Genomic DNA, 25,833 nt, shown 5'->3' with positions numbered 1-25,833 from the left:
TAATTTTTTTCGATTAATTACGAATTTTCGATTACAAGCAATCGACTTCGCCATTTCTAAGCTTAAAATTACTACATTCTTTATAAATTATTACGTTTTATTGATGTCTTATCGTGTTTTGACCAAAAATTTGTTTATTGTTCATTTAAATTTTTTCGATTATTTACATACTACTATTTTTCGATTACGTTTGATCAAGAGTTTTTCGATAAATAATATCTCAGATGCGAAAGATAATGAGTAATTAGTATTGGCATTTTTTCGATCAAAAATAATCGACGTTAAAGTTTTGGTTGACACGTTTAATATTTTTTAATGAAATAGTATTTTCAATTCTTTTTCGAAACCAAAACAGAAGTGTTTTTGTTTTTTAATCTTAGATCTTCTATTTCTGTAACAACTTTCATCGATATTTTTTTGCAAAACTAATCCTTACTTTTAGATATAAAATATTTCGGTTATATTCTTTAAATTTCAAATTTTCAGGAACGTTGTAATAAAAATCATAATTTAACCATTAAAATTTGATTTCTATTATTCCGATCAAATTTAAATAAATTTCTGTCGTTATTTTTTCTTTTTATTATTGCGATCATATTTTTACCGTTATTTCGGTTATACAGTCGCAGTCCCTATTATAAAGGTTAAAAATGATCGAAAAAAATATAAATCCAAACCAAGTAACAATTAGTTTTCGTCGAACAACAATTAAAAAATCACAATACATATAATGATTTAATTGGACCGAAAAATAAAAAAATCCGAATTTAACGATTATTCTTTATCGAAAACGCAAAAATAAAAATAAATAAAGATTTTGTAATGATCTAAAACTAAAAAATCTTGATATTTAACGGTTATTTTCGGACCTTTCGATAGATCTTTTGTCATTTTCTCTATCAAAAATATCCCAGAGGTATGAAATAATAGCTAAATATTTAATAATTTTGCAGATACCAATATCTTGACCGCTGTGGTGTAGTGGTAAGCAGTGCGCCCTTCCACTCCGCAACGCCTGGGTTCAAGCCCTCGCCAAAGCAACAGCGGTCGTCCCCCGGCAGGCAATGGCAAACCTCCGAGTTTATTTCTTCCATGAAAAACAGCTTCTCATAAAAATACACTCGCCGTTCGCAGTCGGCGTAAAACTGTAGATCCCTCTGTGTGACAACATCAAGGGGCACACCACAAATCGGAGGAGAAGCTCGGCCAAACACTAACATATGTGTAAGCGCCAATTTATTATTATTATTATTAATATCTTAATAATATATCGCATAGACAAAAAATATTCGGAGGTTGAATTTTTTCGAATAAAAAAATTTTTTTGTTTGTAGTGTTAATGATTTTCGATCTCACTTTATCGTAGTCGCTGCTCTTGTACTTTTTTTATGAATATTTGCAGATTTCTAAACATCGATATTTTTGAACAAGAAAACACCACAAAAATGTATATAGGATAAAAACTATTTATAATCGATAAATTTAGTCGAAAAATATTTATTAGAACAGTAAAAATTATAAAAATTATGTATCAATCATACACCACACTTGGTCAAAACTTGGCAAACGAAAACTAGCTACTAAGTATAATCAAAAAGTTAAAAGAAAACTTCATATGTATAACGACTTCAAGTGAAGCCATGAAAATTTGAGTTCTATGTATGTATGTTTATAAATATTTTCAAAATATTTTTTTTTTTTAATCTTTTATCAATTACCTGAGTCTTTTCCTCCCTTAACACAAATACCAAAACCATGGTCGATCTGTTGATCGCGCGACATGCTTATGGTACGTGTGGTTAATTCATGAATATTCGTTATACTACGATCCCGATCTCGCTCACGATACGTCTGTAAAGAAAAGGTAAAAAATACATTCAATTCACTTATTCATAAATTATCAACTGAATTCCTTTCACCCACCTGATGCGTGGTCGAGGGTGGACTGCTCGCTGGACTGCGCCGTCCGGTGCGATCTCTTGTGCCGTTGCTGCAGCGATAGCTGCTTGTAGGAACTGAAGACGATTGTGTCGCACCGAACATGCGTAGCACCTGCTCTGGCGAAATCGGCCGCTTCTTATTGCCATTCGCCATGCCCATGTTGCTGTGTGCGCGTCCGCCCATCGTCGCCGTTGAGTTGGGCAGCGTGCCGCCGCCCCCAGTGGCCGCCATGTGGCTGGTGGGTGCGGCCGTCGACGAGAGGTAAGATGAACCGCGCCCCGGCAATGAGCCGCCTTTCGTTGGCGCACCTGCCGTATTGTAGTAGTAGTGCGGTGAATGTGGACGCTCTACAATTGTATACGATGTACCGGGCGGCGAGTAATAGAGCCCTGAACGACCGCCACGCAACGAACTCGTACTATTACCGATACGCGAACCAATACCGTACGTGCCACTCAAACCAGCCGATGACGAACCAACCACACCCGGCGGTGGACTTATCATACCAAAGGACACGTCTTCCGCCTCGTAACTGCTCGGTGCGCGCATGGGATGCGCACTGAGACCGGCCGAACTGCCGGTTGGTACGCTTGATGAGGATTGTGGTTGTTGTAGGCCGTACGCGGCACTAGGATGCAAGGCGGTCGCATGTGGGGGTGGTGCGTAATAATAGCCACGCGAACTCCATCGTGAGGGTCCAAGATCGCATAATTCTGCATAATCATTGCCAGCTGCGCTCATTGTCGGGGGGTCGCCGTCGTATGGTAAGCCGCCCCCAAGGCGCATTACAAGACACACTGCAAGAGGGGGAGAGAAATGTGTAAAGTTATTAATGGAATCGGCGAGAATTGTTTGTTTTTATTAGAAAATAAATAAAACAAGATCGAAATAGGACCCTTATAAAAATATCACTTAAGCCTGGTTAGTTTAGGGCCCCATGCGTAGTGTGTTGTGAAAATGTCGCTTAATCTAGATAGGTCCTTCTTTCTAAGATAATTTAGCTCAAAATTCTGTGGTATCTACAACTGATGTGTTTGGAAACAGCTCATCTGATATTTCGTGGCCAAGAGTTATGCGGGCCGCCTCGGCTAATTTCATCACATTCTCCCCTCACTTCTTCACAAAGTTCTATTTAACAAAGTTTAATTCTACTTCGGCCATTTGAGTCGAGTGTGATTTTACAGGCCTCTCTAAAAGCAATACCTTGAACTTCAAAACACTCGCTGTATCTGGTAAGCATAAAAAGCTTTTGAATAACTCAGTGAGAGGGGACACCAGTATGTTTACATGTATGTATATAAAAAAATATTTATTGGACCAAAAAGTAGTGGGTAGGCACTGTGGCCAATGGTAATCAACTATTACCACCTCCGCAAAAGACTCCGGAAGCAGTGTCCGCAGGATGCATCAGACTAGGCCGAGCATACTTTGAAGTGCCATCTAGTTAAAACTTAAGAAAGTTCAATTACATGGCAGTTGAGAAGTGCATGTGCAAAAATTTCATAAATTGCAGTAATACATAGCATGTACGCATGACGCGCTTAAACAGCTCTCAATGTCGAGATCCGTTAAAAGGACCTTGCATTTACTTTACAGAGAATTTCAAGCCCTTCAGTGAATACGGAAATTATTTACTTCTAGTATTTTTTGCCACTTCTTCCTTACTTAAATAAAGTATGAATGTTCTTGTCTAGAAACTCAGTCCTATACGAAAGTAAAATGGTTTGGCCGAGCTTCTGACACAATTTGCAGTGTGTGTCTTGATGTTGTTACACAAATTGAGTGCCTACAGTTTTACGTCGCCTCCGACCCTTTTCAGGGTAGAAATACACTCTGTGGTTTTTCATTGCCTGTTGCTCGGCTCATCATCCGGACTCCAATATTCGCTGTCGCAAATTTTTATCGCCAAAAATATCCAAAAGAATATCAGGCGGGCCTAAAAACATGCAACATTTAGTTACATGCGCCTCATACTGTCACATTTGGTTGATTAAATATTGCACCTGTTACTTTTCTATGTTGTATACTTTAAGGCTTCACTGCTTTCCATTTAGAGAATTTTGGTGGCGAAAATTTAGCGTAGCGATTGTCACAATTCCACCGCAGGAATCGAACCCTGATAGTAGGCATCATTAGCCACCCAGCCATCTGAGGCCAACGATAACTATCAGCCTGGAAGGCTTACAAGTGGGAGAGCTTTGTGAAGCTTTAAGCAAGCTCCTGTGTTGGGTTGCGATGAGTCGAGCTATTTGCTTGAAACAGTATGTATGTACAACGAAAACTGTTTGAGAATTGCATATGAAATTCCATCTGTATTTTCTTGTTTACTATTTGGTTGTGGATTTTTCGTTGCATACTTTTAGGAATATAATACCTAGTCACTATGTAGTATAAATCAGGCAATCTTCTGATAATCCATCCAACCTTCGATTCATGTAGGTATTGGTATCAGTTGGTTAAATAAGTTTTTGAGCACATAGCTGCAAAATGCTGGGACGTAAAATACGGCGACAAAAGCAGCACTTGAGAGGCATTAACGACACGCACGGCACGCGAAGAATAAGCGATTCTAAAGGGCTAGAGCGGCAAAAATATACAGCATTTAACACTAGACTTAAAAAATCTATATATAAATACGCCACAAGAAAATTTTGAAGTTCCTTTTTTTGAGGGCACCGTTCGCTCGATTTCTAAGAAGGGTAGCATCTAAAATGTAGACCAAAATGTGAAAACCGACATATTTCTAAAACAAATTATGCTAGGGAACTGAAACTTGGGTCGATGGCTCACTGATGACAAGTAATTACATTTGATTCCGCTCTCGATTCTTTTTCTATTGAAGTATGCATTACATTTAACATTGTGTGACATTGGCGGTAAGGTGTGAGGGCTTCGCTACATTACTTTTCATCAATGCAATGTCGCTCTTTCTGCATTACCTCTGGCATAGCACTACGCTCAAAGTAATGCAGAATGTTTTAAAGAGTAATGCGGCAAGTAAACACTAGATTACTTTTTGGCAAAGGGCAATGCAGCTTATGTGATGATGATATATGTATACATTTTTTATCAAAATGTAATGCATACAAAATAAGGGCTTGCCATCAATTGCCAATGAAAGTAATTTGAAAAAAATGTATCTAGGATTTGATACATTGTTTATGCATATTGTCATGTGATTGCATTACTTTGGAGCCGACGCTGGGTCTCATATATATGAATATGAATATTTTTTAGAAATGAAAATTAAAATTTCGACAGCTACAGAAGAAATTTTCGTGTAAATTCGCTGTAAACTTTGGGGGTGGACTTCAAAATCGTCATTAACTGGATCGGGAGAGAACAAGAAATTGAAAACAAGCGAACAAGATTTGTTGGACCCCCCGCTTTACTTCCGAATTGAAAAACTGTATAATATAGAGCATATCGAGGTGGATTTTTAACTGGGTTCATTTCATAGTAGACACGGCTGCTATAAGTCATACTGATTCAAATTCAAGTACGATTCCGAACCACTACAAAGCCAATTTGGAAGTGGCGTTCAATAAAAAAGCACCATGTATTTTTGAATTTCCGTGATTCCGTCAATCACAGAAATAGATTGAAATATGTGCGGAATATTCGCGAAATTCGATAGTTTTCCACATGCTGTAGGGGATCAATAAATGGACGTCATGGAGCGGCGATTAATCGCTATTTATCCTCACGAAGCGAGGTTATACCCGGCGGTGGGGAGAAATGTTCTTCCTTTAAAAGGCTTTACATATTCTCGAAGTGCCACTTTGGGAGAGCGCACTGTACCAGCTCCTATAAAGAAAACTATTTCAGTTGGCTCAAATATAGTAAGTATTTTATTTTATTATAAGAAGCGCGGATACATCGACCTCTATGACAAAAAAAAAAAAACATTGGCATTTTAATGTGCGGTCTGTGGAACATGTATCGTCACCCTTGCAAATTAATGTTGGATGTTTCATTGGACGACATTTTGGAATTCAATTGCTAAAAAACTCGAGTAAAGTTTTTCTCCCAAGTCTCAGATAATGTTACCAGTTCACGAATTTCTTAAACTGTTGTGTTTTTTATTAATTATTTTTGAGTTTGTGTATATTGATTATCATAAGATGTAAATTATGATTAATACAAAAAGTTGAATATGTAGATTAAGAAAAGGATAAAGGCCAAGATAATAATAAAAGTACAGCAACCTAAAGATGAAGACGAGGAAGGCAAAGTTAAATACATAATTAATATAATGATAAATTTGATAATTTGAATATGCAGATGAACCAAATAATGAAGATAAAGATCAGAACAAAGGTAAAGGAAAAGGTAAATATAAAGATAAACATAAATATACAGATAAACAAAAAGCATAAAAAGAAAGATAGGGGTAGAGAAAGTGATAGAGATAAAGATAGAGACCAAGAAAAAGATAAAACTGAAGAATGAAATATGTTATGTTATGTTGTGGTGTTATGTTAAGTTGTGTTGTTACGTTTTGTTATTTTATGATATGTTATGTTATTTTATGTGATGTCACGTTATGTTATGTTAAGCTCTTTTATGCTATATTTTGTTATATTATGTTATGCGATGTTTTGCTATGATATGTTATGTTACGTCATGTAGTGTTACGTTATGTTATATTATGTAATGCAATGTTCTGCAATGTTATTTTACGTTGTGTTATGCTCTATTATGTTTTGTTATATCGTTCAACGCAATTCACCGCAACTCCCCATGGCTCATTTCAAATAACCTCACATCAACTCCTCTCAGCTCACTTCATCTCACATTAACTCACCTCAACCCAACTCACCTCATTTCATCTCAACTCTATTTACCTCACCTCACTTCAACTTTCCTAAACTGTACTCATCCCAACTACTGTTATTTCACCTCAACTCAGCTCAACTCACGTTAACTTATCGAATCTACCTAACTCAACTCAATTCACCTCTGCTCTCCTTATTTTTAGTGGTTGATGTTCAATCGCTGGGCGAACACTAGTTTTACTAAATTAGCGATAAAATTTTACTCAATTTTCGAAATGAAAGAAGGATGGCGCCATTTGAAAGATCTTTATTAATTTAGTATAACGGCATTATTAACTCTATTTGGGGCAATGCGGGCGACTATCTGTAGTATTATAGCAGTTCTTGTGTCAGTATTTTCGATTTTAAAAAGTTTAAAAGTCCCTAATTCCAATTAAGAGAAATGTCCAACAGCGACCAGTTGAGTTGAGTTTTTTGAAATGGCTATAATGGGTTTAATTGCAGTTGCAATTGTAATTTATTCAATTTCAACCTACTTAGCAACGTTTAGTGCAAACAAAAGTCCAGGCGCATATGTCATTAAGCGATTCACAAATGAAACCATACAATTTTACACCGTTATTTACATTTCACTGGCATGTAATTGCACATATGCACAAATCTTTTTGCCCTCATGCATGGCTATGCTAACATGACATCCTAACCCAGTGTTTAGAGCTCCCAAGCGGACAAAGTACAGATTAATCAATCTGCGCTGAATAGTTTCTTAGTTATGAGTGACTGCGAATAACCAAGCGAACACATGTTTCTATACGAGTGCATGTGTACACAAATCTATTGCAATGCTGGCTCTACAAAACAAAAAAAAAAAAGACGCCATGCAGAGTGAAGCGCGTAAAGTGAAGTGAAGCACTCTCAAAGGATTTATTGTCTGTGCTCAGCTGAACTTTTGTTGCGTTTAGCTATTTACATATCGTCGTTTAAAGTACAAAACCGCGTATCGTCATTCTGCGAAACCGCGTAACTGACATTTGCTGCCAAAAATTTGATTTGCTCACACAAGCTCTTGGCTCAATGCATTCGTCCTGAAATATACTAGCCAGGTATGCGATTGCTTTATAAAAAAGAGAACCATTTTGAAATATTAGTGTACTTACTCTCTAGAAAATAATTTACATAATTCACATACGCTGTTTTGCATTTTGTTGATACGCGGTTTTGTACTTTAAACGACGATATGTGAGTTGTGCCAAAGTGTGATTGGAATGTGTGTGTATGTAGACTGTAGAGCTATACTCCTTGCATTTCCTTGGCACGGCACTCCAAATCGCGATTTACATTTGAGCCAAGTGAGAATGAGTAGTGAGTGGGGTTGGCAATGCGTTCGAAAGCCCAAAGGATAATCACACACACACACACGAACTGATACGCTTTTGCAATGACAAAACATACCTAACGGCGGCTGCCGGAAGGACACGCAACACAACCGCATTAGCCACATGGCGTTGAAAGTCACAGTAATGGACTGCAGCGCCTACGACCTGGACTGGCCGCAGCCAGAAAACTAACAAATGTCGCCAGTTGAGGATAGTACACGCTGCCTCCGCTCTCCGTGTGTTTGCCGGCGGTGGATGCAAAAATTCTAGTCATAGCATAGTTTTGTGATTTACGCGTTGCATTTGCGTGTTTTAAGCTGAAAATTGCCAAAGGACAAAAGTGTCGCTGCTGTGTACTCGCTTGTATGTACATACTAGTGCATGCACTAGGAATGTTAATCCCGGGATCCCGCGATCCCCGCCTCCGCCTTTCTTGACCAGCATTGGCTATATTTCTTTTTTATTTAATAACTCTGGATGACAAATTTTAGTTTGGTTTTTGTTCTCCATACGGCACTATCCAATTTCTATGCAGAATTGGTCGGTGATTCCGAAAATCGCGTTAATTTTTTTTTCTATGGATACGTTTTCGAGATATTTTCAGTTTACCGTTATTTACCTTACAACAAAAAGTGGTTCCTCTTACGAACCAATCAGCGAGCCATTATAGTCGCGAAACCATGGGCCAAATATAATAAAATTGCGTTCTTAATTTTTCACTCAGACGTCGGTAATACAAAAATTATTTAAAAAATTCGGAGAAATGTGCTTAGAGAAGAAGTATGGGTATCAAATTAAAGAGGAAATCCTGTAGAATTTAAACAGATTCTAGTTTTTAGTGCAAAAGGACTGGTGGAAAACTCTTGCTTCGGATATGGGCAGTTTGTAGTTAGCTTAAACGAACACAGCGACACGGTATTTTTAAGAAAGTAGCAAGAAGCATAGAAAAAAATTTCGATGAAAAAAATATGTTTTCCTCGGGTTCGAAACTATCCTGTCTTTTCAATTGGAACCAACAATATACACCCACAGAATTTCATTGACATCGGTTAAGCGGTTTCGTAGATTAGCGTAAACGAACACAGTGACATGGGATTTTTATATATTAAGATAAGCACGATACGAGAAGCATAGAACAAATTTCGATGAAAAAAAATATTTTTTCTCGGGTTCAAAACTATCCTATCTTTTGAATAGAGCAGATATTTTTATTCAAAAAAATAACGTTTTAGCGCATAAAATAAGCTTCAAAAATTAAAAAAATATGCATTTTAACATAAATAATTATTTTTTTTAGTAATCAAACTGCGTTTTATTCGAATCTAATTCGGAAACAGTAACCAATAGAGGTATGTTTTACAAAAACACACAAAAAGAAGTTCACAAAAGTTTATAAAAAACTATTTGTCGATTTTAATAATTGACTTATTACAGCACATGTTGTCCGAGGAGGAAGCATCGAAAGCCTAACCTCGTCAGTGTGAGACTTTAACCCAAACTAAACCTCCTACCTTCAAGTACCGTTCCCCTCCGGGTACTACCGTCAAGGATTTACAGTGCATACACGGTACGGAATAAATCTTTATATTCGCGCACCACCCTTAACAATAATTCGTTGTTCGAAGCTCTTTCTTTCGGCATTTTGTAAAACTGGTTTTCAACCTGATTGATAGTTTTAAAAGTTTCCATTGCAATAAACCCGTAAAACATGCGCAAACACGCAAATATACGCAAACACACGAAATATGCACAATGCATATGCAGTATGTAAATGCATAAAAATATCCGCTCTAGCAATGAATATCTACTAAATCTCGGGACTAACCCCGGCATCCCGGGATTGTGATAACGACATCCCGAAAATCCCGGGATCAGAAAAAGCTGAAAAATTAACATCCCTAATATGCACAGACAACGAATTATTACTCATACGCCCCAGTGCGTTCAACAATTCGAGCGGCAAGCAGTTGGTTGTTTGGTGAGGCAAACCGCAGTCGTCGAGGAAACGGTTGACTTTGGGAAATGTGAAATGTGGCATGGCGTGGCGTACCCACGCCGACACGCAGTAGCCTCGCAGTTGACACGCTGGCGAGTGAAACGCAAATATTATGTGGTCTAATAAAATTTAAATTGCCTTCGCTCGCTTGGCTAATATTGCTATTTAAATGCAGTCAACTCAAATAACGAATCTCATTCACAGCTTAGGGTAAAAAAGTGCAAACGTGGCATTTGAAATGCGAAATTTAATAGCGAGTCTGTTTGAGTGGAGCGAAATTGCGCTGAAAGAGTGTCAAGCGGGGTATACAGCCCAGAAATGCTGTAGGTCTCTTTGTTTTGGTTTTGGCATGCAAACTTAGTGCGCGGAACTTGTTGCATATACTTGCATACATAAATTATTGTGAATAGGTCTGCCAAGTCACGCGGCTAGCAAATGAAAGTCAACTAGTCATATCCGTAACGACAACATTTATTTGCGCTTTTCAATTAAACTTTTGCAAATAAGTAAATGTGAGCAAAACTAGTAATGAAGAATTTAAATCTATTCGTAGAGAAAAAATTAAAATGCTTACTCCTAAAAGTATGCAAAGAGTTCGGCGACGACTATTGGCCAAACAGACAGCAGTAAATGCAAAATATGTGCACGCATCCACTGAGCATCCCCGCTCCTAGAAAGGACCCTAATCGCTGCGGCGAAAACGCAATTAATCGAGAAGTGAGAAGTAAAAAGAAAATTCTCAAATCTCAAAGGTCCATCAGCCACTAGGTTGGCAAATAGACGAGCGCGATAATTGCGTATAAATTTGCATAATCCGTGCTGTCGTACCAGCGCGCCAACGCCTGCCGTTTAATGAAGGAAAATAAAAAGATTTGATATTACAGAAAGTGCTTTTGGGAAATGCTGGAAAAAGATGCAAGACTCCAGAAGAATAAACGTTGAAAGTAAAAAATATTTATGAGTAGAATATTGTAAGAAAAAAACATTTCTGCACTAGTTTTTTTTTGCACTTCCTCCCAATGTAGGCTTTTCAATTTTTAAAGATATAAAATAGAGAAGTGATAGATTATTCAATAAATAAATTAAGCAAACGTAAATAAGTCTTTGAGGGATTATTTGATTTTACTAGTGTTCGCCCAACGTTTGAAATTCAACCACTAAGATTTAGGTGAGTTTAGCTGTGTTGAGTGAATTAAGGTGCCGTGAATTGAATTGAGTTCAGGTGAGGTAAGTTCAGAGAACTTAAGGTGAGTTAGGGTGGGTTGAGCTGACGTTAGATGAGATGAGGGGAGATAAGGGGAGATGAGGTGAAATAACATTAGCTATGGTGAATTGAAGTGAGGTGAATTGAGTTGAGATGAAATGAGGTGAGTTGAGATGAACTGAGAGGAGTTGATACGAGGTTAGTTGGGGTGAGATGAGGGGAATTGAGGTGATTTAAAGTGAGCTGTGGTGAGTTGAGGTGAAATGCGTTGAACGACATAACAGAACATAACATAAAATAACATAACATAGCACAACATAACATAACCTAACATAACAAAACATAATATAACATAACATAACATGGGTTAACATAACATAATATAACATAACATACCATAACAGAACATGTCTCATACTTAAGTCTTATCTTTTTCTTTGTCCCTTCTTTATCTTTCTCACCTTCTCAGTCTCTGTTTTTGTCTTTCGTTTTTATATGTATTTTTGTCTTTATGTTTATCTTTATATCTCTATTTATCTTTTCCTTTTTCCTTTACCTTTATCCTGATCATTGTATTCATTCTTTGTTGCATCTGCATATTTATTTTATATGTTCGGAATGTAAAGATAAATCGATTAAGCCATGTCTGTCCGTCTGTTCGTCCGTCCGTGTACACGATAACTCGAGAAAAATTGAGGTTTTTATGTCAACCAAATTTGGTAAGTAAGTTGCCCCTTATCCAAGGTAGGTTGGGATTGAAAATGGGCAAAATCGGACATTAACCACGCCCACCTCCAATATAACGGTATTTTCGACAATGCAAAAACTACGATATTTCCGCAAATACTGAATCCAAATTGTTGAAAGTTGGTATGCGAAGTAGAATTTTGGCATAAAATAAGAAAGCTATGAAATGTGTGTAGAATAGGCGTGGCACCACCCACTTATAATGAAATTCTGTACCTCTGTAGTCCCTTCACCAATCCCCGTTGAAACTTTTTGAAATCAGACAAGAGCCATGCTCACCTACCATATAACGGTAATTTACAGAGATACGAAAACTGCGATAAATTAGTAACTATTTAAGCTAATTTACTCAAAATGCAATGACCCTTTAGCAGAAAATGATACATCGAGAAAAATACTCTTGTTCATCATGCAATTTACTGAAAGGTGAAAACGATATTTAATACGTGCGTCGGGTATATACAGTTCCGTTTCGCCCGAACTTTACTTTTATCTTTAGTTGTTATTATAAATATCATAGCCGTTAGGGTCCCTGCCTTATTTATAAACGATAACAACATGGATGCGGAAGAATATCGAATATTGAAGAATAAGGAAAACCAATTGATTAGTGAAACTATCAAAGAATCTCGAAGACTACTTCGAGCCCTAATCACCAAAAAAAAACATAAGCGACATTTTTTTCAAAATTTTCTTTTCGATGCAGAAATGCATCCAGATGCTCTAGGAGCACTTCTGTGGTTAGGGTCGACTCAGACAGGAAAAGGCTCCAGAAATAGCAAAAAGGGTAAAATAAGGCACTTAAGACAAAAACTGAAAAATAACACTGGTTTACAGGAAAAATGTTCAACGGGCGAGGTATTTTTAGGTGTACATGGCGTATGAGTGACATTCTTTCCTGATCATTTTTCATTAGGGCTGTGCGATTATTCGGTTACTCGAGCAAGTTGGTTAATCAATTATTCGGTTAATCAATTACTCAAGTAATCAAGATTTTGATTACTCAAAACAATGATTAATCGAGTTACTTGAAATATGATTACTCAAAAAAATAAATTTGCTCGTTAAAAGAGTTTACTTTGGAAAATGCTTATTTTCTTTTTTACATTCTGTATATGAAAAAATTTTTCGTTTTAATTTTTGAAAACAGGAACGTTGTTTTCAAAGTATCAAGGAACTTTAACTACTTTATACATATGTAAAGAGTTGAAATGTTGATTACTCATTTTACTCGAAATGTTGATTAATCATAAAGCAAATTACTCAAATATTTCTATTTTTGGTTAATCAAAAATGTTGATTACTCGAGTAACTGAACTTTTGAGTAATCATAATTTCCAATTAATCGAATAATTGAGTTATTTACTTTATGATTAATTAAAATTTTGAGTAATCAATTAATCGCACAGCCCTATTTTTCATACAAAAAATAGTTGCGCATTTTCATATGATTAGTATTAAAGCCTGTTCTTTTGCCAAAAAATCAAGCTACTAACCACGAAAATCGATTTTATTTATCCATCGTTTTGAATGGTCAAATGAAAATGTGCAATCATTTTTTTATGAAATACGAGCAGGAAATAATGTATTTCATACGCCATGTCGTGCACTTTCCATGTTGAAGTTTGAATTTCTTTCATTCGCAACGCAAACTTAAAATTAAAATATTTTGTGAAAATGACCTGATCTAGAAAAACGGTATAAAGATGTCTCGTCGTTTCTTTTTTGTGTGTGTATCATTTGAGCGTCCCTGTAGTGTAATGATAGATACAATCTGATGAAGAGGTTTGCCCTTACTATATTTACAATAGGCAAGCTGATTGCTAGACATTTAATTCAGTACAAATCAGCAAGATGTGCTTACTTAGTAGGTTTTCTCGATCCTAAGAAAGAGAGGCGAAGGACTTTCCGATCGACAGTCGGCTAGCTTTACAAGAAAGGGTCTTTCTTTTTGTGGAATTAAATCAATTTTCGCCAAGATCGAGCTTCTTGTTATGAAGCTTATCTTTATGAATGACAGCTACCAATAGGCGCAAAATACTAGATGCCGCACAGTGTACGATTTGGAAGTGTCGACGGACAAAATCATAAATCTCTCGATAGGAAAAATGTGGGTTCGACTGCTGACATTATGGCCTGCAAGAGAAAATAGTGGCATTAATACTTTGCTGGCTTGCTCCAACAAAAAAATTTAGGTCACGGTTTTATGGACTTTTCTAATAGATTTTCTACCGTGGCATGTCAAGAGTTGACCAAAAAATATTTTATATGCTCATTTTTCAAATTGAAAAGTTGCATCTAAATTTTCAACTTCTTAATCAGATTTGTAAGATTTTTTTGAGTTTGCAGATTTCTTTACTGCATCTAAGCTTTTTGTTGAAGTATCTTACAAAGAAAAGGAAATGCTCTTTTCAACCAAATAATTTAGCTGCTTAAACTCCATTACGAGACTTGTGGGTTTCACGGCATTTTAACAAGCAAAGAAAAGAAATTGGGGTAAAGTATGCATTATGTTATAAGATCATTTTGACCGGATAAAAGTCCCAAGAGAAGTTAGACGTAAATTAAATCAGAGAAACTGTCTCTCTGCCTCCGACATTTTCCTATCAGCTTGAAGTATTTCCCTATTGTATATTTGCTACATCTAAAATATTTACATACATCTTATTTTTGTACCATTTTCAACAAAGCTTAATATTTACCTACATACATACATACATATGTAATTCTTAATCTCACTCATATCATTTTTTCATTCAATATAACGCCTACAAAACTTGCTTTCTGAAAAGCAATTTATTTTCCTATTTAAAAAATGGAATTTTAAAATACATCAGATCAGATAATTTTCAGCAGCGCGGGGCACTCATCACAGGCAAAGTCGCACTACAAAAGCATTTCGGGCATACTTTTCGAGTATTGCATTAAGAATTTATGAAAGAGGAGCGAAGTGATGCAGCCCAAGTGGCGCTGGCATATTGGCCATGTGTTTTGAAGCAATAAATTTCCACTCTACTAGAAAATGACAGAATGTGTTGCTGTTATGGCAGTCAACCATTTATAAAAATGATATGAAAAACGAAAGAAAAAATTTAAAAGCTTAGCCAAATTGCCTAGAAAACCGAAAGGCTTCGCAGATAGTCAAGTAGAAATGCAAAAAAAAACAGTACGAGATGCAAAACATAGAGGCGAACGCCACAAACCAGCTAACAAAGCGTCCTAGTAAAAATGAAAATTTGTTAGGCGTCGAAAAGACGTACAAATGCCATTTTTTTCTTTTGGTATGTGCAACAACGAGGAACCTAGAAAAATGGCAGAAATGTGTGACTTGACTTGCATGACATACATATCGATTTTTTAATTAAATATTAATGAAGCACAAAGAGGCAAAGATGTGCCTAGTACAAGTCGAAGCAGCACGAAAAAATATTACGAGCAAAGAATAAAAAAAAACACACACAAAAATTAAAACAAAAGCCAAAAGCAAAGGGCAAATGAAATATGCATGCACAGCTGTTTACACTGAGCTACCAAGATGGACGAACAAGCAAATAGCAGCGCAGTGGCAAGAACGACAAGCAGTTTGGATAGATATAAAACGCAATAAATGGGTAGAGAAAGCAGTCAAATTGCGAGTAGAACGTCTGGAACGACTGTGAACTGAAAAACGAAAAATGAACTCGAACGCTGAGGTCAAAAGGGAGGCGCCACACGCCGAGCCGCGTCGTAAGCCAGGCGAGCTTACACAAGCAAGAGGCCATTGAGCTACGCTGGCGCAGGGTGTACTGGGTGTGACCCACACTAGGCGCCATCATAAATGTAGATAGGTACAAATCTACAATACATACCTATACAGCTATATATGTATGTATATAAAGTTAAAAAAGTATAAGATTACGTTGAGGCATTGTGGTTGACAAGAACTGCCTTGCGTGGTCCGAAGAACCACCAGCGACAATTGGCTACAATGGCAAAGCTAGGTGGGGCATATGGCAGACAGTCGAGAAATTAAAAGTTATAAAAACGAAAAATCAATGCATCCCTTTATGCCGCACCCTTAATACAAATCTCTATGCGAGTCAACACATGAGCAGAAGCAAAAAGCGAAAAACAAAAGGAAGATGTCAACATTCGCTGATTATATATTGTTTGTATCGTTTGCTGTTGTTTGCTCCGCACTTGTGAGTGTACCTTAAGTACACACACACTCGCTAAGTGGGTTACAGCGATTTTGTTTGGATGGAAAACAGAATTATATAAACAATAGTGATATAAACTTTTTGTTTATATTGGCTGTCGTAAAAGTTTGGTGAGAAAAATTAAAAGTTAAGTGGAATAGAAAATACGGTTTTTAAGAATTAGTAGAAATAGAGTCGCTGATAATTAGTTTAGGAAAAGAGAATGACTGGGATCAAAGACAATTGACTAAGTAATTTATTTATTGCAAAATGTGGTTAGGCGACTGTGGCTAACATTAGCCATCAATTACCGCCTCCGCTTGGTTATAAGCCAGACAGACCCATTTTGGGCGGCTAACATGTGCCTTCTGTATTGAAAAAATTTGGAAGACGGACTTCGCAGTTCAAGCAGGTAAAGGATATTTGGTGTACTGGCTACTTCAATTATTACTTCAATAAATTCTGTCTAGCGGCGTTTGAGAAGTTCAGTCGTAGTCGTTTTGAAGATTTGTTACGCATTTGTTTTACTCCTAACTGAATGCGATTTTATCGAGGATGTTGCATACTTTTAGGAGGTAAATGTTATAAATGTCCTGTAAGATACTTAAATAAACTTACAGTATTTGGGGGCGGTTACTCAACGACTTTCTAACACTAATCCCCGACTAAAAATCGTTATCGAAGTCTTTGACTCAATACATATAACAGAGAGTCGGTGGCGTCGATAACGATGTTTAACCTGACATTAGTATCAACCAGACATTGAATAACCGGCTTTAACTCGTATAAACTAAAACAACGTTTTGACTTTGAATGAGGCGAATCGAAAAGTACTGATATTGGCAAAAAAGGCTCTGCAAAATCTCACAGATTGCGAATTGAACGTGAGTGTATGAACATTTCAAAAAATAGCTTTGATCTCTGCATACGTTTAGCTAAAGGATAACGAACCCAAAGTGACTTCCAATTAAAAAAAAACAAAACCTTAAAACTTTTATACAGGACACTCTGTATACGAAAGTACACAATCGTTTTTCTATCTTTCTGCTCTCTCACGCTGCCTCTAAGGTCCTAAAATTTTCATATTAACGCTAAAGAAAGTGACCACTCCAGAGAGATAGTTTTAAATTCGCCTGTTGAAAGGAATAACCTTAAAATTTATCTTCATCGGAAGCTGTTTAACATATGCAAAAAATATCACAATTTAGAGATTTAAATATATATATGTACTAGAGCCAATCAAAGTATAAATTTAAGGTAAGCTTTTTAAAGGCTTTGTATTTTTTTCGCAGTTTAAAATCCTGTGCAGAAGCAGTGCGTTAAATATGCCATTCAGGCCTGGTAGACAACCGTTTCTACGGATTCCGATGATCCAAAGACAGGGGTATTGCGAAAACAGCGGTTAGTCAAGACAATCTCGCAGGATGAACATAAATTTCTGACAGAAATCTGGCCTTTGGTACAGCACACAAGCGCTTTTACTGCCTATCACAGGGCCGGCGAACCTTTCTACATAGACCTGCCATTATTGCCAAAGAATTATTCAATGTAACCATGACGTGCCAAAACGAAGTCATGACTTATCACCGTTTTCGGAGACCTTATTTGACACTTAAATCGTGAAAAAATTACAAACAAACAAAAAAACGAATTAAGCGTATCTTAACTGTCTCCGTGTACCTTGTGTGTGAACGCCAGCTTCAGCAGACAACTAACATGTCTGGAATTGAATAACAAGTCTCCAATATTTTTAGTATTAGCATTTTGCTGATATTGGCTGATGGTCCTTCCAATACGATTGATTCTAATTATTTGCTTGTTTCGACTAACTTTTTAGTCCATATTGAATTACATCAGAACTCAATCAAATTTAAACAACGTCAGTTTATCAAGTGAAGTCATATCAGGTTACATATTTAATTTTAGTGTTTCCGATAACTCCTTGAATTCAAAAAACCTCAAAAAAAATTAGTCGATGAGAGAATTTATTACCAAAAAAACTCTTCAGTGACTACTGATCCGTTTGGTTTTTTAGCTCAATCCAAATCTGATTTTAAAGTTAGTTGCAGCTTTTTGACATATTTATCAATGCAATATCTGCCAAAAAAAAACTGCTACTAAATTCACAGTCGCCTTTATTTATCTTTACCAATAACTTTCAGTTAAGCCTAAAAAGCGCGAATGAGATCTATGCATCATAATTATAACAGTTTTATTAGAACCTATATTTACAATGACATAGACATAGTGCAACGTTGGCGCCAACGTATAAGCCTGTCGTTGGTAGCGAAGGATTTGGAAGGTCACATCTGCGAGGGAAAGTACAGGTAGAGAAGGAATCGGCTTCGCCTAGCGTTTTTCACTGGCGTGCTTTATTGGCATCAGCCGAAATTTCTTACACGGATGCAGCACCAAACAAGAAGGACAAAAAAACTTCAATGACACGTTACTTTAGGCCTAAAGTCTTTAAGTTAAAATTGAAAATATCAAATGGAATTTTTAATTGGATGAGCTATTCATGTATGTATGTGCATATGCAAATACCATTTCTTCCTTCAAAAATTAGTAAAAAAGTAATTCCCATTTCGTTTGCCGCTGCTGCCTACTAATTTACGAATTGGTAATACCAAAGGCACGTCAGTTTGCGCAAAGCCGCAGCGCACCGCCCGCTCGGCGGAAACGGATATGAGGAGAGCGGATGCGCGGATATGATTGCGGAAATGACTACTTGCATTTACGTAACGATGCGAAATAACTACTACATACACATGTACATAAAAGTAGGCATGGCAGCTGCGTCCACATACATACATACATTACATATTATTTAAGCGTACGCTAAGAAAAAAGGAGCATTATTTTTTCAAACTGAGTATTTTAGCTTTTCCATATAAGCGATTTAAAACTTTTGAACAGAATAAGTATTTTAAAACAATTTTTTAATAAAATGAAATTAGTTTGAATGATTGTAAGAAATTTGATTCAAATTGAACGTTTGATAACACAATTTACATGATCTGCTTGCAGCTGAAAATACAGAGGTGTACTTGCTGTTATTTTGTAATAAAAATTTGTATTTGCGAACTATGAAAAACATCTATGAAGTGCAGAAAGCGCATTCGAATGAAAAAATCTCCAAGCAAAATTTTTTTTTACACGATGTAGCTTATTTTTTTCTCAGTGTAGACATGACGGTTGTGTTTAAATAACAAACACTAGCATTTTACTTGAATTTACGTATCACTTCAATATTACAGTAAGAGCATACTTAATTGGCTGTTTGTATTTGCAGAGTAGCCAAATAAATCAGATGAAATAAAATTTAGATACCTACGCACATACAAGCATGCATGTATTCTGCTATAAAACATACCCATCTGCTCGAATAAACATATCATAAATACTTTTACATATATACATATGTAAATACACACTCATATAAACAATTGCATGGATGTGCGTACGCCAGCAAATGGCACAAGAGTCACAAAGTGGTTGCGAAATTTAATGAAATGCAATAAATATTTTGGTAAAAAGGAAATACTTTGAGTTGGAAAGCCAAAATAATGTGTTAACAAAGGTTGCATGCTTCAATGCATTACATACATACATACTTATGTACATTCATCTGTACGTTTGTAGAGGTTAAAAGAAATATTTCAACAGGAAATAAGAGAATGTCTGGCTGCTTGCCTGCCTATCGCTAGGCACGAAAGTACAAATTCTGAAACTTAGATTCTTTTGCTTTCTTTTATTTGCATCCTTTGAAGTTTTTGTTTATATTTGCGGTAGAAAAAAAAAGAAAAAAGTACAATAAAAAAATAGCAAGACAATTTTAAAACCGAAATATTTCAGAAATGAGCATAGCGCACGCCAGCGTACAGGGGTACAAGTATTCGTGACGAGCATTTGGGAAACATAGAAATTTACATGAAAAATAATGGCATGGGAAATTGCAATAAAAATTCGATTTGACACTATTTTGTTATGTTTTAAGTAGCTCACTTTCACAAAAGTATTTGTGCAGTGTTTCGGGAAGTATTTAAATGCACGTACAGCAATACGAAATGTCTTTACCGTAAAAAATAAATTGAGGTATGTACAAGCAATAAAAAAGGAAATTACAATTAAAAAGTAAAAGACACAAAATTAAAGTTTAAGAATATATGAAAGCAGATTTATGTCAACGCAGCTATTTATTTTCACATATTCAAATAAATTTTCAAAGGCTAAGGAATAAATTTTCAAAGGAAAAGGATATATGTAGCTTCAATACGCGCTGCAATTTGCAACTCGGTGCACAATGCGCTTACACATATGCTAGTGTTTGGCCGAGCTTCTCCTCCGGTTTGTGGCGTTCGCCTTGATGTTGTCGCACTAAGCGGAGGGACCTACAGTTTTACGCCCGCTCCGAACGGCGATTCTATTTTTATGAGAAGCTGTTTTTCATGGAAAAAATACACTCGGAGGTATGCCATTGCCTGTCGATGGACGACCGCTGTTAAGAAAACCCTTTTTCTATATTTTTTTCGATGTTGGTTTGACCAGGGACCGAAAACATACATATATATAATATTCCTGAGTTAATTTAAGAGTCGAATAATTTAAAAGAAATGTAATCAGAACAAATCACTGAATTCCAACGCATGTATTTGTAATAAAATAACAAATACATTGTCGTGTTGTCGTAAACATTTGGTTTGACACAATTATTTTTTTCGTTTAACTAAATTTGACTTTACAAGCAGGTGGCAACCCTCTCCGTAATATTTGCACGCTAAAACCTTCTTATACTTCTTTCGCCTGACTTCTATATGGTGATACCTATCTATTTCAATAAACCTATTCCTTTAATTCCAATGGAATTTGATTTGTTTAACAGGTGGCAACCTTTTACATGTAGTTAAGAAATAAACCCTTTTCATGCACATTTCGATTGATAATTATCTCCTAAGAATTCATATAACTTATTAAAAAATTTAGATTTAATTTTTTAACAACTGGCAGCTCCCAAAAAACATAAACCTCTATTTTTACAGGTCAAGCTTTGTAATCAGATTCATGAATTAAAAAAAAATGAAAAAATGATTTTATACATTAGCAAAAAACGCATTACTACAAAAAGTGCAAAAAGTTGTCAGGTTTTTATTTCTTCTTTAGAAAACTAAAACCCCGTTTTATTTAATAAAATGATAAAAAAATAACACATTTTTACATACATATATTTTTTTCATTCCATTAAAATTTACCATTTTTTGAAATTTTGATTAAAAAACTTTTTATATAAAATACCGCAGGGACACCATGTGTTTAATTTTATTCCAAAATTTTTATTCCTGTAGCTCTCTACTATATATATGAAAATAAAAAACGTCAAACCAACATTTTATTTCAAAGAATGTATTTTTGACATTTGTTTCCGTGAATAGCTTACGCATGGCTATGCGCTTATCAATATTCTTATAGTGATTTCGTTTCTTCCAAAAAATGTTGCCCTTCCCCGATGCGAAATGTGTTTGATGTTACCCACAGCCCTGTAAAAGGGTGTGGTTATGCCTTCTTGTCCTTGTCTAACTCACGCATTTCGTAATATTGTCGTTTTAAACAACCATCTAATTTTCAGAGTGCAACATTGTAAGAAACGAACACACAATTTTCTCACCATTTGCATTTAATTTAGAATTGAACACGAAAAAGGAAAGGTGCATTAAAAATTCAAAATTTTTTGGTACAAACAAATCGCCATTACTATAAAATTTGTCCCCTTTAGTGGCTTCCTGGCGGCATATTATTTTATAGGAAAATTTCTGTTTAATTCTTTTTAGTGGATAAATTACCTTTACAAAAATACCAAACACATCCAAATTTTTCAATTTTTGCCCATTTATGGTTTGATTATGCATACTTCGCACAACTTCGCATAAACTTTAAATTGTATGTTCGTATGTACTTTGTATGTATTTTATACATATTCCATTACCTAGAAATTAGCAGAACTTTTAAAAACTTAGCGATCTGTTGAGTTTAGATTTTGCTTCACATTTTCTTAAGTTACATTCTTATTGCACTGGTTCAAATGGTTGTGCGGAGTTATGCGAAGTGTACATAATCAGACCTTTAGGCGGCACTGTGCTTCAAAGCGTGTTTGCCTTCACTATTTGCGTTCACTATTTGCTTTCAACTCAGCGCAGGGGTGCACGAAAAAAAAGTTGAATGCCTAAAAATATCAAAATATGAAAAATTATCAAAATATGGAAAAATATCAAAATATGAAAATATGAAAAAATATCAAAATATGAAAAATTTAAAAATATTCGCCATAAAAACGTGTTTGCATTGTTCAACTTTGCATTCAACTAAACGCTTACAACAAAGTTGGTCGCCAGCCAACATTTAGCCATTCAGCTTTTATTTCGTGCATCCCTGCGTTGAGTTCAACGCAAATGTTGAACGCAAAGTTGAACAATGCAAACACTGCTTAACGCCACGCAACATAACGCTTGTTATGAATTTGATGCAAGCGCCAATAGTCGAATAGTGCACAAACTAGTGCTATATTTATATACATACATATGTATGTAGAAAGGATGGCGGCGCTTTGCCTAATGCCGGATGGAGTGCTCGTGTACCTAAATACTGACAAGTACTCTGCTCGTCGTTGCGCGAGTCGCGCAACATGATGTGGCATAGCATGGCGTGGCATAATTTGAAGCGGCATGGCGTGCGATGATGGTGTGATGTAGGAGCGTGAAGGTAAATGGAGCAGCACAAAGCGGCAAAAAGTTAGCTGCTGTTGTCAATTCGACTATTCGAACAAAATGACAATGGCTCTGCGAAAATGTCTGTGGAATATTCGTGGAAGTTGATGTGCATGCATGTGTGTGTGTGTGTGTGAGGCAGCGTGTGTTTGCCCTACAATGCTGGATGTCACGAAAGTTATTACCTTTTTAGTATGGCATCTCACCCCGAGCGCAAGCCCATTCTCTAGGTGTATCAGTGCCTCGCTCGCCGGAACCGCCTACACCGTATTGCTCAACTATGAGGCTTGTTTTTGATTTTTTTAAGTATTTTTACAATTTGCTTCATTCGCCCCAGTTGGTTAGTTCATTTGGTGGTGCTGGTTGCATGTTCGCCTGTGCCGCTCTCCACTTGACAACCCAAATACCACCATTCAAAGCTCTCATTTCAAATGTTTAATATTTCGTTTCACTGGTACTACCAGGCTTCGTCGTGGTATTCCACTTCACACTTTAAATTTTTATTAGTTTGGGCACATTTCCTTACACATTTTGCTCGTTCTTTAAAATTTAAGCTGGACCAGCGTTTTCTAGCTTTTTCGTTTAATTTATGAGGTTGTGCTTTACGTACACGTGTTTCTAAATATTTTAAGTCTACGTATGTACAAAAAATTTTTCCATAAAAAAATTTATATTCATTTGGCCACAACAAAAAATATGAAACCCAGGTGTGAAGTAAATTAAAAGTTTTGGCTGCTCGCCGCCAATACACGCAAATAAGCCCAAAGTCTTCAATTGTCGCGATATTAGGAAAACAAATTTCTATCGACATAACAGCAATTTTTGGGACATTTGCCAAAGTTTGCGGTAAAGTTTTGATTAAGTTTGAAAATTTTTTAAGTCTTTGTAAGTTTTTCAACTTTTTGTTATTGTCTGTGTTTGAAACTAGGTTTTTTTCCAACAGTTGACACGTGAACTGAATTTATCATGCTGCATTTATGCCAATACTGCTTTGGTTTATAGTCCAAAAGCCTCAATAGTTTGAGTAATTTTTTACCAGAATACGGTGACTCCACTGAAAAGACACATACATTGACTTGTTGACGGTTTTAAACTTTTAAACTTGGCAAACGAGAAAGGGAGAGGGAGGCCTTTTTTTTTGATTTTCGTCTAGACCGCTAAATGCAAACGTGCGTAGTAGCAAAATTTAACTTCGATTCTCACAACAGAACTTTGAAGAATTAAGAAGAACTTTCCCAGCGCAAAACTTGCGCTCTTCACTCGACATGTCATCAATTGCATGAAAGCATAACGAGCATCTAGAAGCCCCCCAAGAAGCCAACCTCGTCCAGGCAACCAATGTTATCACCGTACGAAACAGAATCTGGAACACAAACTCAAACTGGTAGCAGACAAACCAAAGTCCTACTCGAGTAATGGAAACAAAAAATAGCCTGACTGCTAACTTGCAGCCCAGATAAGCTTGCCCAAAAAAATTGTCAAGATAGGGTCGTTAAAGGGTAAAGGATAAACCGATATTACAAAGGTAGGACAGCGCAAAACAAAAAATAAATAGCAGTGTTTCGAGTCGCCTCCTTGACGAACTTGCCGTGTTGGTCATGCTTGGCTTAAGGATCCAGGACATAGTTCCACGCATTTAAACGAGGATCATATGTCCGAGACATTAACTTCACATATCGTAGATGCGCTCTACGTGTGTGCCCTGCATTCCGAATGGTGTTGCAGGTAAACAGTACAGCTACGACGCAGAAACGAACGAACACAGCGATTAAAGGTAGAGACTTGTTAACGTATAAAGTGCGGATTGAGGCTAGGAACAAAGACGTTCGTACTGAGATGACTGACAATGTCGGCCTTGACTTTTTCGAGGAATTCCATCACAGCGACGGTGTTAAGGACTCCGATGCTATGTAGTATACATTTAGGCGCTAGGTGTTAATAATCGCCTAAGCCAGTGGTCGGCAGGCAAGCTCTCGCACGTATACAAGGAGCGCTAGCTGATCAGTGCTTTTAACGCACTCAGTCTCACTTATTAATCATTTGAAGGTGTTAGTATGGCGACCACTGGCCCAAAACAATGGGTTTATCTGAAATATGAAGCACCAATGGGACGGGAGAGCGCATTGATATAGATTTCGAAGACAGAATACTTTCGGCTTTGAGTTTAGGTATCTCGTTAAATGAAACTATCCAAGCAGAAACCTGAACGCTGTGAGGCTTCATTCAATACATAATAACTCCCTATCCGATTTTCTTTTCAAATTTAAATATTTCATTTTTATTCGCATAGAGAAAGCATTTCGTATCACTTTTTCATGCTTCCACGAACACAAAACTTTGTGGGCAATTTTAAGCCAGAAATTGAACTTCCACTTCCTTTTAACTACTAGCTACAAATAATGCCATCTAATCGCATCCAATCGCTTCAAAGTACACCGCAGAATATTTCCAGTTTTAATGTCCTATTTTCGTGGCTGAGTGATAGCTGCAGAGCCTCGTAGAGCCAGCGACTATCGGTCATATTTACTAAAAATTTCCATTTTGGGCACCACTCCTTGCCTTTCCTTTCATGCATATATGTATGTAGTTAAATGCATACTTTTAAATAAAAACTCTACCTGGGTGTGTATGTGTTTTGCTAGCTATTAAAGCGAGAGGTATGTATGTACCTGTGTGCACCAACGAGATTTGCAAATTTTTTTCTATTTTGCAGAAACCACACAAAACGCACAAAGATTGAAAGCAACCACAACAAAAAAAAAAACACCACCGCGTTCGAATAAAGTTCCAACTGCACGGCTAGTAGGGTATCTTAACAACCCCATTATAGCTTAGCGAAAGTAAGGAAAATCAAC

At 36.4% G+C, this 25,833-nt stretch overlaps 1 protein-coding gene across 1 annotated transcript in view; it reads right to left on the bottom strand.

The window, feature by feature from the left end:
- LOC118740165 overlaps window positions 1–25,833 on the bottom strand; it is a 265,156-nt gene that overhangs the window by 109,885 nt on the left and 129,438 nt on the right. The window contains exons 2-3 of the mRNA XM_036471660.1: window positions 1,924–2,738; window positions 1,719–1,851 (exon numbers count right to left, since the gene is read on the bottom strand). Coding sequence (XP_036327553.1) covers window positions 1,719–1,851; window positions 1,924–2,727 — 937 coding nt within the window. The 5' untranslated portion in view covers window positions 2,728–2,738. The remainder of the gene's footprint in view (window positions 1–1,718; window positions 1,852–1,923; window positions 2,739–25,833) is intronic.

The sequence above is a fragment of the Rhagoletis pomonella genome, unplaced genomic scaffold, assembly GCF_013731165.1.
Source record: "Rhagoletis pomonella isolate Grant_MI unplaced genomic scaffold, Rhpom_1.0 Rhpom_scaffold_00005, whole genome shotgun sequence".
NCBI classification, from domain to species: domain Eukaryota; kingdom Metazoa; phylum Arthropoda; class Insecta; order Diptera; family Tephritidae; genus Rhagoletis; species Rhagoletis pomonella.
Note: the sequence above shows the minus strand (reverse complement) of the source record. Positions and strands in the feature narration are given on the sequence as shown.